The sequence below is a fragment of the Geotrypetes seraphini genome, chromosome 3 (assembly GCF_902459505.1).
Source record: "Geotrypetes seraphini chromosome 3, aGeoSer1.1, whole genome shotgun sequence".
NCBI lineage: Eukaryota > Metazoa > Chordata > Amphibia > Gymnophiona > Dermophiidae > Geotrypetes > Geotrypetes seraphini.
This window is the reverse complement of record NC_047086.1, coordinates 403,852,260-403,870,181: the sequence shown is the minus strand read 5'-3', so window position 1 is coordinate 403,870,181 and position 17,922 is coordinate 403,852,260. Positions and strand designations below refer to the sequence as shown.

General features: G+C 46.4%; 1 protein-coding gene across 3 annotated transcripts in view; it reads left to right on the top strand.

Moving 5' to 3' along the window:
- Positions 1-17,922, top strand: part of TMEM63B (transmembrane protein 63B) — a 162,364-nt gene that overhangs the window by 119,937 nt on the left and 24,505 nt on the right. For all 3 annotated transcript variants that reach the window (XM_033937151.1, XM_033937152.1, XM_033937153.1), the window contains exons 15-18: positions 5,510-5,663; positions 6,235-6,341; positions 8,632-8,718; positions 8,836-8,901. In XM_033937151.1, coding sequence (XP_033793042.1) covers positions 5,510-5,663; positions 6,235-6,341; positions 8,632-8,718; positions 8,836-8,901 — 414 coding nt within the window. The remainder of the gene's footprint in view (positions 1-5,509; positions 5,664-6,234; positions 6,342-8,631; positions 8,719-8,835; positions 8,902-17,922) is intronic.

Genomic DNA, 17,922 nt, shown 5'->3' with positions numbered 1-17,922 from the left:
CTAATATTCCGGATCATATAAAAGGAAGTTTAGAAGATCCTATATCTTTAAAAGAAATAGAAACAGCATTGAAGTTTCTTAGAGTTGGATCCGCTCCAGGTGGAGATGGGTATACTGTTGAATTTTATAAATCATTTCAAAATATCATTTTACCACATCTGTTAAATTTATATCAATATCAAATAAAGAATGAAAATATTTCAGGTACTATGGCAGAATCGATAATTATAGTCTTACCAAAACCAAACAAAGATCCTACTCTGGTTTCAAATTACAGGCCTATTTCGTTATTAAATGTGGATAATAAATTAATGGCTAAAGTATTAGCACTTAGATTGGCAAAAGCTCTTCCTTTCATTATAGATGTACATCAAACAGGATTTATTGCTAAAAGACATTCATCAAATAATACTAGACTAGCATTCCACTCATTAAATTTAGCAAAAAATATAAATGATCCAGCTTTTCTAATATCTTTAGATGCAGAAAAAGCTTTTGATAGAGTGGAATGGAATTTTATGTATCAAGCTTTACAATGGTTTGGTATAGGCTCCGGTTTTATTAAAATGATCCAGACATTGTATAGCTCTCCTGGTGCAAGATTATATATTAATAATAATTTATCAACTAGATTTAATTTGCATAGGGGAGTTAGACAAGGATGCCCTTTGTCTCCATTACTTTTTGATATTGTCTTAGAACCTTTATTAATTGCAATAAATAAGACTAAGGAGATAAAGGGAATCACGTTTTCCAACTGGGAATTTAAACTTTCTGCATATGCAGATGATATTTTATTATATTTAAGAGAACCGGATACTACTATTCCATGTATACTTAATTTATTAGAGAAATTCGGCACTTTTTCTGGATATAAAATTAATTGGAGCAAATCTGAAGTCCTCCCAATTAATGTTCATTGTACGAAAGGACTATTTGACCCATATTCATTTATTTGGAAAGAAGATGGAATAAAATACTTAGGAATTATGATCAAAAATACAATAGAAGACACAGTCAAAGAGAATGAAAAACTTTTATTGAAAAAAATAACAGAAATGTGTGAGCAATGGAATCCATTACATCTTTCTTGGTGGGGAAGAATTCAAACAATTAAAATGATGGTATTGCCTGTGGTTTGTTATCAAATGAGTATGATACCAATATTTTTTCAGGGGTCATTTTATAAAAAACTTAACAATATTCTTACAAAATTTGTTTGGTTTGGGAAAAGACCAAGAATCGCTTTAGTATCATTACAAAGACCAATTGTGGAAGGGGGGGTAAATTTTCCAAATTTTTATAGGTATCATCAAGCCTATATTTTAAGACAGGGTATGTATTGGATCCTCCCAGATCTCATGGAAAATGTACCAGATTGGCTGTATTTAGAATGGCAGCTCCTGTTCCCTTTATATCCAGAACATCTAATTACCATAACAATGCCTAGGAGATATAAAGATAACAGAATCTTTTTAGATACTTGGAAAACATTGAGATACATAAGTAACCTATCACCAGAACCAATAGCTAAATCTCTAAATCAATCAATATGGGTAAACTCCAGGATCAGAATTGGCGGATTTAAAATCGTCTGGAAACAATGGATAAATGCAGGAATAAGAACATTGAATGATGTCATATCAGAAGGTTCCTTGCTTAGTTTTTCACAATTGCAAAATAAATTTGGACTAAATAAAACACAATATTTTAAATGGATGCAATTGAAGCAAGCCATTCAGGTAGGGTTCCCTGAATGGAAAGATCTTAATACCCAATATAGTTTGCAAGTTTTATGTTTCCAGGCGGATTTCTTGGGACACCAAGCCGCAAAATGGTATAAATTAATATATGGATTTCTAAATAAAAAAAAGAAAACTGGACTTAGGGATATTTGGAGCATTGAGATTGGACAGACAATTTCTGCATCTCAATGGCCAAGATTCTGGTCCTGGAGATTAAGATTAACAAAGTCAGCATCTATGAGTCAAACATGGATATTTTTATTACATAGAGTGTTATGGACTAGAGAATGACACGGTGAAAAAATTGGTCCCCGTCACCGCCCCGTCCCCGTCTCACCATCCCCGTCACCGCCCCGTCCCCGTCTCACCATCCCCGTCACCGCCCCGTCCCCGTCTCACCATCCTCTTCACCGCCCCGTCACCGCCACTGCCACCCCATTCACCGCCCCGTCACCGCCACTGCAATCCCATTCACTTTTCTTTATTTACGTATAAAGGAAACATTCTTTAAAACTTTAAAACTTAGTTAAATATTTGTTAATAACTATACAAAAACAAAACACGCAGAGAAAAAATTAATTAATATAAATTCCCTGACTTCCCTGCACTGTCCCCCCTTGAAGGTCTGTCCCCATCCTGAAAGCCTGATGCCCTCCCCCCCCCCGATGTCCGATACATCCCTCCCCCCGAAGGACCACCGACTCCCCAACAATATCGGGCCAGGAGGGAGCCCAAATCCTCCTGGCCACGGCGACCCCCTAACCCCTTCTAGGCATGGACCTTTTCTATTTGGACAAAAATTGACAGGTATAATTCTGCTCAGGCTTTGAGTTCTAATCAAGTAGGTCTCTAGAGGGTCCTCATTTGCAGTGGAGTAGGGTCAGAGCATTTTAAGCCACTGGACTGCACTTGAGAAATCAAGTGCCAGTTGATACAAGTTAGAATCAAATATTTGGCATTTTCTGAACTAACTAGACTGAAGCTGGTGTGTGACATTTTTCTTTTACATTGGTTTTTGTTTTTGTCTAAAGAATGATGATAGAAGGTGACAAGGTGCCTATGCCATAAATCTTAAAGGTGTTCCATGCACATGACCTGGATGATGAGTGGAATGGGCATAGATGGCAGTGTTACTTAAGGCTTTTGTTTATGCTTATAGATTTTATTTACGATTAATATGAACCACAATGGGTACAGCTTTTAACATTTTTGATTTGATTTTCTCATCTCTTTCAATGGTCTTGCCACTAAGAATCCTCCTGGCCACGGCGACCCCCTAACCACACCCCGCACTACATTACGGGCAGGAGGGATCCCAGGCCCTCCTGCCCTCGACGCAAACCCCCCTCCCCCCAACGACCGCCCCCCCCAGCCGACCCGCGATCCCCCTGGCGACCCCCCCCCCCCCCTTCCCCGTACCTTTGGTAGTTGGCCGGACAGACGGGAGCCAAACCCGCCTGTCCGGCAGGCAGCCAACGAAGGAATGAGGCCGGATTGGCCCATCCATCCTAAAGCTCCGCCTACTGGTGGGGCCTAAGGCGCGTGGGCCAATCAGAATAGGCCCTGGAGCCTTAGGTCCCACCTGGGGGCGCGGCCTGAGGCACATGGTCGGGTTGGGCCCATGTGCCTCAGGCCGCGCCCCCAGGTGGGACCTAAGGCTCCAGGGCCTATTCTGATTGGCCCACGCGCCTTAGGCCCCACCAGTAGGCGGAGCTTTAGGATGGATGGGCCAATCCGGCCTCATTCCTTCGTTGGCTGCCTGCCGGACAGGCGGGTTTGGCTCCCGTCTGTCCGGCCAACTACCAAAGGTACGGGGAAGGGGGGTGGGGGGGTCGTGGGGGTCGCCAGGGGGATCGCGGGTCGGCTGGGGGGGGCGGTCGTTGGGGGGGGGGGGGTTTGCGTCGAGGGCAGGAGGGCCTGGGATCCCTCCTGCCCGTAATGTAGTGCGGGGTGGGGTTAGGGGGTCGCCGTGGCCAGGAGGGTTTGGGCTCCCTTCTGGCCCGATATTGTCGGGAAGTCGGCGGTCCTTCGGGGTGGGGGTGCGAGTGGTCCTGCCGGGGGGGGGGGGATGTATCGGACGTCGGGGAGTCGGCCGGGCAAGAGGGCTTGGGCTCCCTCTTGCTCCGATCGCGGGTGCGGGTGGGAGCGCGTGCGAGCGGTCGTTCGGGGTGGGGGTGCGAGCGGTCCTGCTGGGGGGGTGAATCGGGCGTCGGGCGGTAAATAGCGGTTCCTAGAAGGGGGTACATTGGCCCGCGGGGACAAACCTGTTCACCGTTTCCGCGGTCGGTGAATGGCCTTGTCCCCGTCACCGCAGCGACTGCTAGTTTTCTTCCCCGTTTTCGGCGGTGACCCGCGGCTTAAATGCGGTGGCCGCGGGTAAACCGTCACCGTGTCATTCTCTATTATGGACCCCGACGCGCTTGCAAAAAATAGATAATACTAGATCTAATAGATGCTGGCATTGTAAAATAGAAGTAGGGACATTAGATCATTTAATTTTTTTTTGTCCTTGCATAAAAGCCTATTGGAATTTAATTTGGCCCCAAATTAACATATTACTAGAAAATCATATTGGTCTCTCATATGATACCATATTATTTGGTACTGCAATGAGAACACAAAGTCCAATATCAGCAAACAATAACAAATTGCTTTTAATATTGACAGGAGTTGCCATGCAGCAAATCACACAAAATTGGAAGGATTATACCAAGCTAAATTATACATTCTGGTGGAACTCGGTGTGTCACATATACAAAATGGAGAAAATATTGGCATTACAACAAGGAAATATAAAAAATTTTAAGAAAATATGGGATCCATTGACAAAATATTCTAAAGATCAGATATCTTAACACATTGATAATAATAATATAGGGTTAGGGAGGGAAATATAGAAATTAATATGAGGAAAAATGAAAAAACAAATAACAGGGGAAAGGGATTCAATATATATGATATGATATTGTACATACAACTATAATTATTATAAACTAAATATTATGCTATTTATTTATTGTAAGAATGAAAATTTTATAAATAAAAATTTAAAAAAAAAAAGGATGTGTTGTAATTGGTTTTTTCCTTTGATCCTGTTGGTATATTGCACACACACCCAGGGGGAGGGAGGGTGGGAGAGGGATATTTATGTCATGGTTTTATTCTCTTGCAAGATATTGGTTGGGGGGGGGTTCTTATCTTGCTGCGGGGATTTTGATTGATTATAAAAGCATATATGGATAATGTTGGTTGTGTAGATACTGTACTGCATTTTTGTTTACTTTGGAAAATTAATAAAGATTTAAACAAAAAAAAAAAAAAAGCGTCGAGGTCCTGAAGTTCCAGACAACAGTCCCCTTTTTTTTAAAAAAAAATTATTTTTATTTTATACAATTATTTCAAATTAAAGAAAAGAAAGAAAATTGTTAACATTAATAGATAGTCTTAGGAATAAATCTCTTCCTCAAACCACAACAGTCCCCTTATTTTCATGGCTTTTGGGATTATGACAGAACTTGATGGTAGCACATGGGATTTACATTTGGGACATGTAAGAGCTAAACAGAAAGACAGAAGGACTTGAAATAGCCAGTACTGTAACAGAATCTAAACATGCCTGGGACAGATAGAATACTTAAAACAGAGGAATTGCAAACTGGCCAGTAGATTGTCATCATCTCCTACAGTACCTTTAAAGTAAACTGTTTATAGGGTTGTGTATAGTGGGAGCTCTTGTGATCTGCTTTTTTTTATTCCCCTTCTAGGGAGCACCTGTCCATAAGGGGCTTTGTCTGGTGGATCCGCTGTCTGGTTATCAATGTCATCCTTTTCCTCCTCCTCTTCTTTCTTACCACCCCTGCCATCATCATCACCACCATGGATAAGTTCAACGTCACCAAGCCCGTGGAGTACCTGAATGTGAGTATGGGGAGGTAGGGTGGGATGAGGGGGAGCTCATGAAAATGCCAATTAAGGAGCACATGGGATTTCTAAGCGCAATAACACTACTGGCTGCTGTTTGATATCAGGAGCTTATCATCCCCCGCTCCTTGCAACCCATTTGGGCACAGCTCGTTCTCTTCCTGTTCAGAAATGGTGCTTTCCTTTCAGTGCCTATGGAAATAATCTGGGTCTTTCAGCAGCCTTTTTGGCACAGTTAGCAGTTGGCAATTACTGTGCCTGTCCGTTTGTCTCTCCATCCATTGTGCATGAATGACAGAGAGGCTGGCTGATGCAGGTTGCGTTGCAAGTAGGGCAGGTTCCTCCTTAAGGACCTGGCCATTTCTGTGAGAAACCCAGCACAGGGAGTGGGGTTACTGTGGGTGGAGTAAAAGATATCAAAATATAGGGTGCACTGTGCCATGGGGGTTGGTAGCACGCATCTCCCCCAAGCAATGCAAAGAGATGAAGCAGGGTGCATGTCCATTTCTTCTTATCTGCAAGCTTGCAATCCCATGAGACTGAATTTTGTTTTCTTGGTTTTGTTCAGAATCCCATCATTACACAATTCTTCCCTACTCTCCTGCTGTGGGCCTTCTCTGCTCTGCTCCCCACCATTGTATATTATTCTGCCTTCTTTGAAGCTCACTGGACCAGGTAAGAGGACCTCGAATTAGTGATTTAGAGCCATGACCTTTAGCACTTTGATTGAACTCTGGCCTTTTATTACAGGGAGATGAACCAATATGTTCCACCTCGCTTGTAAACATTTCTTCCCACTGAGCCATCCTCTCATTAATACATACTTTCCACATTCACCTTCTTATGAACCCTCATACGTACCTTTCACTCTCATATTAACTCACTGTCATCCTACCCCTGCACTCAGTTGTGTGATCCCTTGTGTTCACTCAATACCTGCACTTGTCCCTTTATAGGACAACCAAAACCAAATCACAGTTGAAATGTGCTACTTCATTACATCTGAAACCAAAAATTGCCCCCTTTATGTTGCTGAGGAGCAATTCAGAGGGCAGTGACAGAATGATGTGCGGTCTCCACCTGCTGGATTTCTGCACAATCCGGACCTCAAACCATGTCAACATTGTCTGAACTCTGTTGCAAATCAGTTACATGGACACCATCTCAATCTTAAGCAATCCATAAGAATAGCCCCACTGGCTCTCACAGTGGCCAATCCAGGTCACTAGTACCTGGCCAAAACCCAAGGAGTAGTAATATTCCATGCTACCAATCTAGGGAAAGCAGTGGCTTCCCCCATGTCTTTCTCAATAACAAGACTATGGATTTTTCCTCCAGGAACTTGTCCAACCCTTTCTTAAAACCAGCTAAGCTATTTTCTCTTACCACATCCTCTGGCAACATGAATCAGAGCTTTATTCTCTGAGTGAAAAAAAATGTCCTATTGGTTTTAAAAGTATTTCCCTGTAACCTCGAGTGTCCGTCCGTCCTCGAGTGAAAGCCTAGGTCCCTCCATTTGGTTCATTAAGTATCTGGGGGTGGTCTTCATTGACCCTAAGCTCTCTTTCTCTTCTCATATTTCTAAAGTGGTAAAATCAGGTTTTTAAACTCTGCGCCAACTGAAGAGTCAGAGATGATCAGCAACAACAATTTATTATTTCTATAGCGCTGCCAGACAACGCAGCACTGCGCATAGTACACGCAAGAGATGGTCTCTGCTCAGGAGAGCTTACAGTCTAATTATGACAGACACATAGGATAAAAAGAGGAGTCTGAACTTAATGCTCATGTAGGGAATTAGAGGCGGCTGGAGAGGTGGTAGTACTGAAGGGATGACGGGCTAGTATGTTGGTGGGGTTAGGATTTAAACACAATTTGAAATAAGTGAGCTTTCAGAGACGGAGCCTGTCGTAAAAAGCCAGGCAGGTTGTTCCAGGCATGCGGTGCAGCAAGAAAGAAGGGACGGAGACGGGAGTTGGCAGTAGAGGAGAAGGGTACTGACAGGAGGGTCATGGATTTCATATATTGCTCTCTCTAGTATTACCAAAGTGCTTTACATTTATTACAGTAGAATCTGTTATCCTGCACCCAGAGGGGATTGGTTAACTGAGAGTGCGTTAGAAATCTTGTCTAACACACTCAATTACCGCCCCCCCCCCCCCCAAACATGAAGCACTAGTGCAACAGTGGTCCTGAGCCACAAATCCGTCCTCCTTCCCTCCAGCCCTGAAGTGGCAGAAGCAGGCGGCAGTCCTGAGCCGTGAACTTTCTTGCTCCCTCCCCCCTCTCTCTCACCTGATGCACAGCGATCAGCAGCAAGCATCAGGACCTTTCCTCTGATGCTTCAGAAGTGACATGTCAGAGAGAAAGCCCTGCCGAGGCTGGCCACAAGCAGCCTGTGCCTCCTGCTGACCACTGTATATCAGGTAAGAGAAGAAGGGAGTGAGGGAGTTTGCGGCTCAAGACCACTGGCTACTTTTGCCTCTTCGGGGCTTGAGGGAGGGAGGAAGGAAGGAAAGGAGGAGGGTTTTGTGGCTCAGGACTGCTGCCGTGCTGGTGCTTCAGGGCATTAGGGAGGGGGGGTCATAGCTGCTTCAGAGATTGAGGGCTCGAGGGAGGAAGGATTTGCCACTGGTGCTTCAGGGGACCTTTTTTTTTTTTTTTTTTTGCTAGTTGTGTGAGAGTCCCAGTTAACTGAGACTCTATATGCAGGCTCTTCATGCTCTAGGGGGGTCTCTAGGGAAGGTTTAAGTGACTTGCACTGTTGAAAAACTATATGTAGCATGTATCTGTTTCAACAGTGGCACCTTCCAGATTGGATAATTGTAGTATGGTTTTCACTGGGGTTCTGGCCTACCAGTTGAAGCATTTACGAACATTGCAAAATACAGCAGTTTGATTTTTGTTTGTCCATTGGCACTAGCTTCCAATTTCTTCTCATTTACACCCTTCTCTCTCTCCACAGGTCTGGCGAGAACAGAACCACCATGCACAAGTGTTACACCTTCCTAATATTTATGGTTCTGCTGCTTCCCTCACTGGGACTGAGCAGGTACGAACAAAGGATATGCTTTGGACTGGGACTGTAGAAAATAGGATGTGGGCAGAAAGAAACTCCGCCGTGTGCTGTGGAGTAAAGGGTTAATCAGCCTTCCCTTTTTTTCTACAGCCTAAACTTGTTTTTCCGATGGCTCTTTGACAAGAAATTCCTGGATGAGGTTACCATCAGATTTGAGTGAGTAATTTTACTATAGCAGAGAGGTTTTTTTTTTCAAGGAATATACTTCTTTTAATTATTCAGGGCTTTATCAGGCTGGAAATGCCCTTCCTATCAGGCAACAGACAGGAATAAAACACCAAAACAGAGAAAAATGAGATAAACACTGTTCTGCATAACCATGCCATCTACTATCCCCTCCTCTCTTACACATCCAACCTACTTGTCCCAAGCTTTCTTGAATTCAGATCCACTTTTTATCTCCACCAGGAGGCCATTCCAAGTATTTTCTGAGGTTACTTCTGAATGGTGTCGGGTCAAAAGCGCGCCGGGACAAAGGCGCGCCCAGACAATTGAGCGCAGCGCACGCCGCTCTAAATTACTGTTTTTAGCGCTCCGGCGTGGGGGGGAACACCCCCACTTTTCTTAATAGACATCGCACCGCGTTGTGGGGGGGTGTGGGGGGTTGTAACCCCCCACATTTTACTGAAAACTTCACTTTTTCCCTGTTTTTAGGGGAAAAGTTCAGTTTACAGTAAAATGTGGGGGGTTACAACCAGTGTTCCCTCTAAGCGGGCGGGTGTTGTGAGCAAACTTTTTTCACCGTGAGCCAAAAATATCGGGCGCCAGCAAGTTATGAGCCAACTCGCCCGATTCTCCTCTCGCCGCCCTGCCATCTGCCGTACGCCTCTTCCGATTGTGCGCTGTGACGAGAAACGTGTGCGCTGCGATGTAATATTTTGTGCGCCAGCGCAGCTTAGCGGGAACACTGGTTCAAATGGTTTTATTTATTTCCCCAAATTTATTTTTGTTATACGCATTGAAAATATTTGATATTGCGTTTAAATCAAAATCTCAATAAACTTGAAACGAGTGCCCGTGAGATTGTGGGAGGGTTAAATACTCAAAACTTAGAAGTTTTTGCTACGCCAGCTTTCTGGTATCTTTACATACAGTGGCGTACCTAGCATATGTAACATCCGGGGCCCATCATTTTTTGGCACCCCCCCCCCCATCTGTAAGAAAAACATGATTTTTAGTAACAAACCACACGTCACACATGAGTACCTAGGAAAAGGCAGCATCTTACATATTGCAGTGAGCAGTACATCAATACACCCATTGTAAAACTAAACAAGCCAGACCAGCACAGATCAATCCTACACCGTCAATCCTAACAGAAAACACACAGAACACAGAAAACACCTTCGCCTAGTAAGGAATATGTAATCACAAACTAACCCCTCCCTCTTTTACAAAACTGTAGTGTGGATTTTAGCTACGGAGGTAACAGCTCTGATGCTCATAAAATTCTGAGCATCAGAGCTGCTACCACCAAGGCTGGTGCTAAAAACGCTTCACAGTTTTGTAAAAGGGGGGATAAAATAAAAATACATAGACAAAGGTTAAATTGAACCAGCAAGAAGCTGGACTCTGCATACAATGCTTCACAGAAACAGTGACACATGTCTCCTAAAGCAATAAATAAATAGAAATTTTTTTCTACCTTTGTCTTCTGTGGTTTCTCCTTTCCTCATCTTCTTGTAACTCTCTTCCTTCCATCCACTGTCTGCCGTCTCTCTTCCCCTATATGGCATCTTCTCTCCTTCTATGCCCCTTCCAGAAACTGTATGCCTCCCCCCTTCCATCTCTCCTTTCACCCCATTGGTCTGGCATCTCTCTCCTCGCCTTCCCTCTCCCACACCTCTCCTCATAGTCTGGTATCTCCCCTTCCCTGATTCTCTGGCATCTCTCTCCTTTCCTTTTCTTCCATCTTTCGCTCCCCCTCCATGCTCTCACATCTCCCCCTTCCTTTTCCCTTAGACTGGCATACCTTCCTCCTACGCTCCAAGCCCTGGCATCTCCTTTAATTCCCTCCCTCATCTTCCTTCTCCCTCCAGCTGGGTACCGCAACACTCTTCCCTGCAGCTCTGCACTTCCCCACAATTGCCATGCTTCGGTTCCTCTTCTTCCTTCCTTCCTCCCCCCCCCCCCCCCCGCGGGACCCTGCGGCACCATCAACTCTTACTCCCTCTAATGTCGGCCCTGCAGCTCCAGACTTCCTCGCACCTTCTCCCCTCCCCCTTTGGATCGCTATTATTTTAAATGTTATAGCCGCGGAGCTGTATCCATCAGTGGAGATGTCTAACCTCGGCCTGCCCCGGAACTCTTACTGCAGCAGCCGCCCGTCTAGGCAGGAACAGGAAGTCACTGTTGCAGTAAGAGTTCCGGGGCAGGCCGAGGTTAGACATCTCCACTGATGGATACAGCTCCGCGGCTATAACATTTAAAATAATAGCGATCCAAAGGGGGAGGGGAGAAGGTGCGAGGAAGTCTGGAGCTGCAGGGCCGACATTAGAGGGAGTAAGAGTTGATGGTGCCGCAGGGTCCCGCGGGGGGGGAGGAAGGAAGGAAGAAGAGGAACCGAAGCATGGCAATTGTGGGGAAGTGCAATCCCCCCAATGCGTCCCCTTACCTTACCTCCCCTTACCTTTGCGACGCGTGTGTGCGCTGTGAAGAGAAACTTGTGCGCTGCGATGTAATATTTTGTGCGCGAGTGCAGGCCAGCGCAGCTTAGCGGGAACACTGGTTACAACCCCCCATAACACCAGCGCAATGTCTATTAAGTAAACTGGGGGGTTTCCCCAACAAAAACCCCCGTCGGAGCCCCTAAAAACTGTAATTTAGAGTGGCGTGGCAGCGCGCGCGTTTGTCTTTCGCGACATTGTCTATGAACCCTTCTGAATCTCTTCCCTTTCACCTTCATCCTATGCCCCCCTCATTCCAGAGTTTCCTCTCAATTGAGACTTTCCTCCTGCATATTTATGCCATGTCATATCTCCCCTCTCCTAACTTTCCTCCAGAGTATACATATTGAGATCTTTAAATCTGTCTCCATACGTCTTGTGATAAAGACCACATACCATTTTAGTGGCCTTCCTCTGGACCAACTCCATCCTTTTTATATCTTTTTGAAGGTGCGGCCTCCAGAATTGTACACAATATTCTAAATGAGGTCTCACCAGACTCTTATACAGGGGCATCAATACCTCCTTTTTCCTACTGGCCATACCTCTTCCTTTGCACCCTAGCATCCTTCTAGTTTTGCTGTTGCCTTTTCAACCTGTTTGGCCACCTTAAGATCATCACATACTATCACACCCAAGTCCTGCTCCTCTTTTCTGCAAAAATCTTATTCCACCCCTAAATTGTACTGTTCCCTCGGGTTTCTGCAGCCCAAATGCAATACCATTCTTCAAGCTTCACTAGGTCCTTCCTCATGTTCACACCATTGGGGGTGTCTGCAGTATTGCAGATTTTGGTATCATCCACAAAGAACTACCGGTAGTTACAGAGAATAGGGTTAAATCAGTGATCTCAAACTCATGGCCCGGTGGGGGGGGGGGGCACATGCAGCCTGCCAGGTACTATTTTAGGCCCTCGGTATGTTTATCATAATCACAAAAGTAAAGTAAAACAGTTTCTTGATCATAAATACAATATTATTATTAAGACTTAGCCAAAAGGAAAGATTTATAAACTATAAAGTTTTACCTTTTGCAAATTTGTCATTTCTTTAATAAGACATTAACTATTTTTTTCTATGGCCCTCCAAGTACCTACAAATCCAAAATGTGGCCCTGCAAAGGCTTTGAGTTTGAGACCACTGGGTTAAATGTTCAATATTCTTAATGGAGAAGGGTAAAGAGTGGGGTTCCCCAGGGGTCTGTGCCGAGACTGCTGCCTTTTAACATATTTATTAGTGATTTAGAGATGGGAATAACTAGTGAGAATTAAATTTGTTGATGACACAAAATTGTTCAGAGTTCTTAAATCACAAGAGGATTGTGAAAAATTGCAAGAGGACCTTGGAAGATTGGGCATCAAAATGGCAAACAATGTTTAATGTGAGCAAGTGCAAAGTGATGCATGTGAGAAAGAGGAACCTGAACTATAGCTATGTGATGCTGGGTTCTGTGTTAGGAATCACTGCCCAGGAAAAGGATCTGGGTGTCATCGTTGAGGATACGTTGAAACCCTCAGCTCAATGTGTGGCGGCTGCTAAGAAAGAAAATAGAATGGTAGGAACGTCAGCTTCTCGTATTCTTCCTCTTCTCCTTTGAGTCTCACAATGCCACATTTGCAGTTACTCCTATTACTAATATTTCTTTTAAAAAATGTGTTGTCCCCCTTTTTTTTTTTTTTTAATCATATGGGCTATTTTTTCTTCCATTTGCATCTTTGCTTTCCTGACTATTTGAATGGTGCCTGATGAGGGCTGATGTCTTAGATCAGTGTTCTTCAACCTTTTGACACCTGTGGACCAGCGGAAATAAAATAATTATTTTATGGACCGGCACCAGTCCGCAGACCGGCAGTTGAAGAACACTGGGCTAAGTCGTGCCCATCTCCACCCCAGACCCTGCCCCCATAATAGTACTAATTATAACACCATTTTTTCCATCCATTTTTCATATATACACACAATACCATTGTATTAACAACACATAATGGTTAACCACAAAATTAAAATACAATAGAAGTTGCATACCTGTAACGGTAGTTCTCCTTGGACAGATGATCTTACAGCCACACAAGAAGGTGACGTCCCCGTGACGGAGCCGACCCGGCAGTCTAAAAGCTGCAAAGCTAAAGAGCTTTGCACATGTGCCAGCCCTCCCGCCCGAAGGTATCCCTCCTGGCCCCTATATAAACAAACCCCCAACCGACCAACTCAGTTAGGTATAAAGCTGGCGGCAACAAAAGGGGAGGCTGGGCGGGATTGTGTGGCTGTAAGATCATCTGTCCAAGGAGAACTACCGTTACAGGTAAGCAACTTCTATTTCTCCCTGGACAGAGATCTTACAGCCACACAAGAAGGTGCCTCCCGAGCTGAAGGTAACAGAAACATAACATGCTATTGTATAATAATAAAGATCTGTTACCTGAGACGCAGTGGAGGAGGGAAGTTGACGCCTCATAATGCCGCTTGCAGGACCGTAGAACCCAGCGATGCATCCGTGCCGGATTCCACATCAAGGCAGTAGTGCTTGGCAAAGGTATGAATCCTGGACCAGGTAGCCGCTCGACAGATCTCTTGGAGAGGAGCGAGGCGAAGGTTAGCCCAGGTGGTAGCCATAGCTCGGAGGTCATGAGCTGTGACGTGCGGAGGGATCTCCTGGAGAGCAGGACTGGAGGCGGAGGCGTAGCAGTACGCAATGAGCTGGGTAATCCAAGAGGACAATGTCAACTTCGACACTGGTCTAGGAGAGGAAGATGGACGGATGGAGAGGAACAGCTGAGACGGCCGCTGAGGACTCACAGTTCTGTCCAAATAGAGGCGGAGAGCTCTGGCACATTCCAGGGTGTGGAGTCTCTCGGCCTCAGGCGAAGGGTGAGGAGGCGGATGAAAAGTAGGCAGCACTATGGATTGGTTCAAATGGAAGGCCGTGACTACTTTAGGCAGGAATTTAGGATGAGTCCGTAACAGCACTTTGTCATGAAGAAATTGGGTATAGGGACTATAGGAAACCAAGGCATGGAGTTCTCCAATGCGGCGAGCCGAGGTAAAAGCTACCAGGAATAGAGTCTTCCAGGTAAGAAATTTGAGAGGTACAACAGAGAGAGATTCAAATGGTGGAGCCATGAGAGCCTGCAGCACGAGGTTGAGATCCCAGACCGGCACAGGAGGTCGGAGGGGAGGATGCAGACGAAGAAGTCCCTTGAAGAAGCGCTTGACCACAGGATGGCGTACCAGAGAGACAGCGTCCACGGGGTCATGGTACACTGAAATGGCAACCAGATGAATGCGAATGGAGTTGTAGGATAATCTGCAGACTTGCAAAGATGAAAGGTAGCGGAGGACCTGAGCCAAGGGCGCGATGCCGGGTTGAAGAAGACGGGTTGAACACCAGCGCTGGAAACGGGCCCACTTGGCGGAGTAGGAGCGTTGAGTCGCAGGAGCTCTGGAGGCAAGGAGGATGTGTAGGACCTCCGGAGTGAAGGCAGAGTCCCCGGTCAGTGTGGAAGCAGGAGCCAGGCTGTCAATTTGAGAGATTTAAGATTGGGGTGCAGCAACTGGCTGTCGTGTTGTGTGAGACGGTCCGGGAACTGCGGAAGAATCCAAGGAGCCTGAGAAGCCTGGTTGAGGAGGACGGGGAACCAGGCTTGTCGTGGCCAATACGGTGTGATGAGGATCATGGAGGCATTGTCTGCAATGGCCTTTTGAAGAACTTTTCCAATCAGAGGAATCGGAGGAAACGCATAGAGGAAATGCTGGGACCAGTGGAGGAGGAACGCATCTTCTGCCAGACAGGTTGGCTCTCCGTACCTGGAGCAAAATCTGGGACATTTGGTGTTCGTCTGGGATGCAAAGAGGTCGATGTGAGGAGTGCCCCGTTTTGCAAAGATTTTTCGCGTAACTGTGATCCGAAGCGACCATTCGTGAGGACTGAGTTGCCTGCTGAGTCTGTCTGCGAGCTGGTTGTCCATGCCCGGAAGGTAAACAGCCTGCAGTGTGGAGTGGAGCCGGAGAGTGAGGTTCCAAATGGATACGGCTTCGCGGGATAAGCGAGGGGAGCCCATCCCGCCCTGTTTGTTGACATAGAACTTGGCAACCTGGTTGTCGGTACGGATCCGGATGACCTGACCGTGCAAGTGGTGTTGGAACACCTGCAGAGCGAGATGGATGGCATGCAGTTCCAGGAAGTTGATGCTGCAGCGAGCCAAGGCTGGGGACCAGGTGCTCTGCGTGGACCAAGAGAGAAGATGAGCTCCCCAGCCTTTCTTGGATGCATCCGTTGTGATGGTGACAGTAGGCTGAGGGGGATGAAATGGAAGCCCGTGAGCTAGGGGATCCACCTGAAACCACCATTGCAAGTCCTGAAGCACCTGGGAAGTTAATTGCAGTTTCGTGGAAAGTGGTTGAAGGAACTGGTTCCAATGGGTTTTGAGAAACCATTGGATAGGTCTCATCTTTAGGCGAGCAAACTGTAGCACTTGCACTGTGGCCACCATGTGTCCTAGCAAGGTGAGAACGTCCCTGGCTGTGACCCAGAGCCCTAGGTGCCAGGTTGACATCAGCTGTTGGATGACTTTGTGCTCGCAGTGACGGGAGGAAAACCATAGCCTGCTGAGTCTGAAAAATTGCCCCGATGAATTGTAGCGATTGAGATGGGAGGAGATGGGACTTTGGAAAATTGAGGAGAAATCCCAACTGTAGAAAGAGGTTGATGGTTTGGCTCAAAGCGTGGCGGGTGAGGCAGGGCGTCATAGCCGAAATGAGCCAGTCGTCCAGATAGGGGAAGATGGACAGGCCCTGCTTGCACAGATGCGCTACTATGGGGATGACACACTTGGAAAAGACCCTTGGTGCTGACGAGAGGCCAAAAGGGAGAACCGTGTATTGGTAGTGAAGGTTCTGAAACACAAAACGAAGATACTGCCTGTGAGGGATGGATGGGAATATGCGGATAGGCATCCTGAAGGTCTATGGACGTGAGCCAAGCGTCGACTTGGAGCAGTGGAGCAATGGCTGAGATCGAGAGCATGCGGAACTTCTCCTTCAATATGAATTTGTTTAGGTTCCGTAGGTCCAAAATCGGGCGAATGCCTCCTGTCTTCTTTGGAATGAGGAAGTATCGGGAATAAAACCCCTGGCCCCACTGTTGTTCGGGAACCGGCTCTACGGCCCGAATGTCCAGCAACCGAGATAACTCCTGTTGCAAAGGAAGCAGGTGAGATGGTTGAAGTGGCAGGTGGGAAGGGGGGCACCAAGGAGGAGTAGCCAGGAAGCGAAGGCGGTAACCATGTTGAATGATGCGCAAGACCCAGGTGTCTGTGGTTATATCTTGCCAGGTCTGGAGAAAAAACCTCAACCGACCTCTCACCGGAACAGCGGGAAGGGGAGGGTTGTCAAAAAGAGGGTTGGGGCTTCTGGCCCGCAGGTTGAGCGGGTTTAGGAGAGCAACGGTCTCGTGGGGCTCTGTTGGAGGATTGCTGTCGATAGGGCCGAAACTGCTTCTGCGGATATGGAGCAAACTGTCTGGCAGAAGAAAACGACTTCCTGGTATGGAACTGCCGTTGAGAAGGTAGCTGCTTCTTAAAGGGCTGTTTTGAGTGATGTGCGGTATCCTCCTCCAGAGCATCCAGTATGGTGCAATCCTCTTTAAGCCCCTCAATAAGATCCTTAACCTTGTCTCCAAACAAACTGTCCCCGAGACAAGGAGCATCCAACACCTTTGCATGGATGTCCACCCCCAGTTTAGAGCATTGCAACCATGCCAGTCTGCGGGTGGAAATGCCTATAGCCGCTCCCCTCATGGCGGTATCAAAGGCATCGTCAGCTGCCCGGATAAGGTTCTTGGAGCATTCTTCGAAGTTGGAGAGGACGGCATTAAAAGCCTCCTGCGTGGGCACCGGTAAGGTCTCGACCAGTTTTCTCATATCCTCCATATTAGAATAGAGGTATTGGGTGTAGAAGAACTGATGGATGGCAATTCGCCCAGACAGCATGGAGTTTTGGTATGCTCGTTTACCCATGGAGTCCATGATGCGCATCTCGCGGACTGGTGGAGTAGATACAAAGTCTTTGGAGGATTTGGATTTCCGCAAGGCAGAGCGGACAACCAGGGATTGGTGAGGGAGTTGAGTTTTGCCAAACCCCGCCACATCCTGAACCTTGTATTTATGTTCCAAACTGCGTTTTCTGACCCGGGACGAGTAGGGAGTGTTCCAGATGGCTTTCTGAGAATCAGCCAGAGTAGCATGAAGGGGCAAAGAGACCACTTCTTTAGGGATATGAAGATACTTAAGGACCTGTTCCCGGGGGTCCGGCTGGGCCGTGGTGGTCAATTGTAAAGAAGACGCCATCTTGGATAGGAAGCGTGGGTAGGAGGTGTCTTCCGGGGGTGATGCCCTATCCCGCTCAGATGGAGTGTCTTCATGAGCCAGAGAAGAGAGCAAGGGGGTCCGTCTGCGGATCAGGCGAGGGAGAGCGCGAGGAGGAAGCATAGTAGGATTCCAGCTCTGCCGCCATAG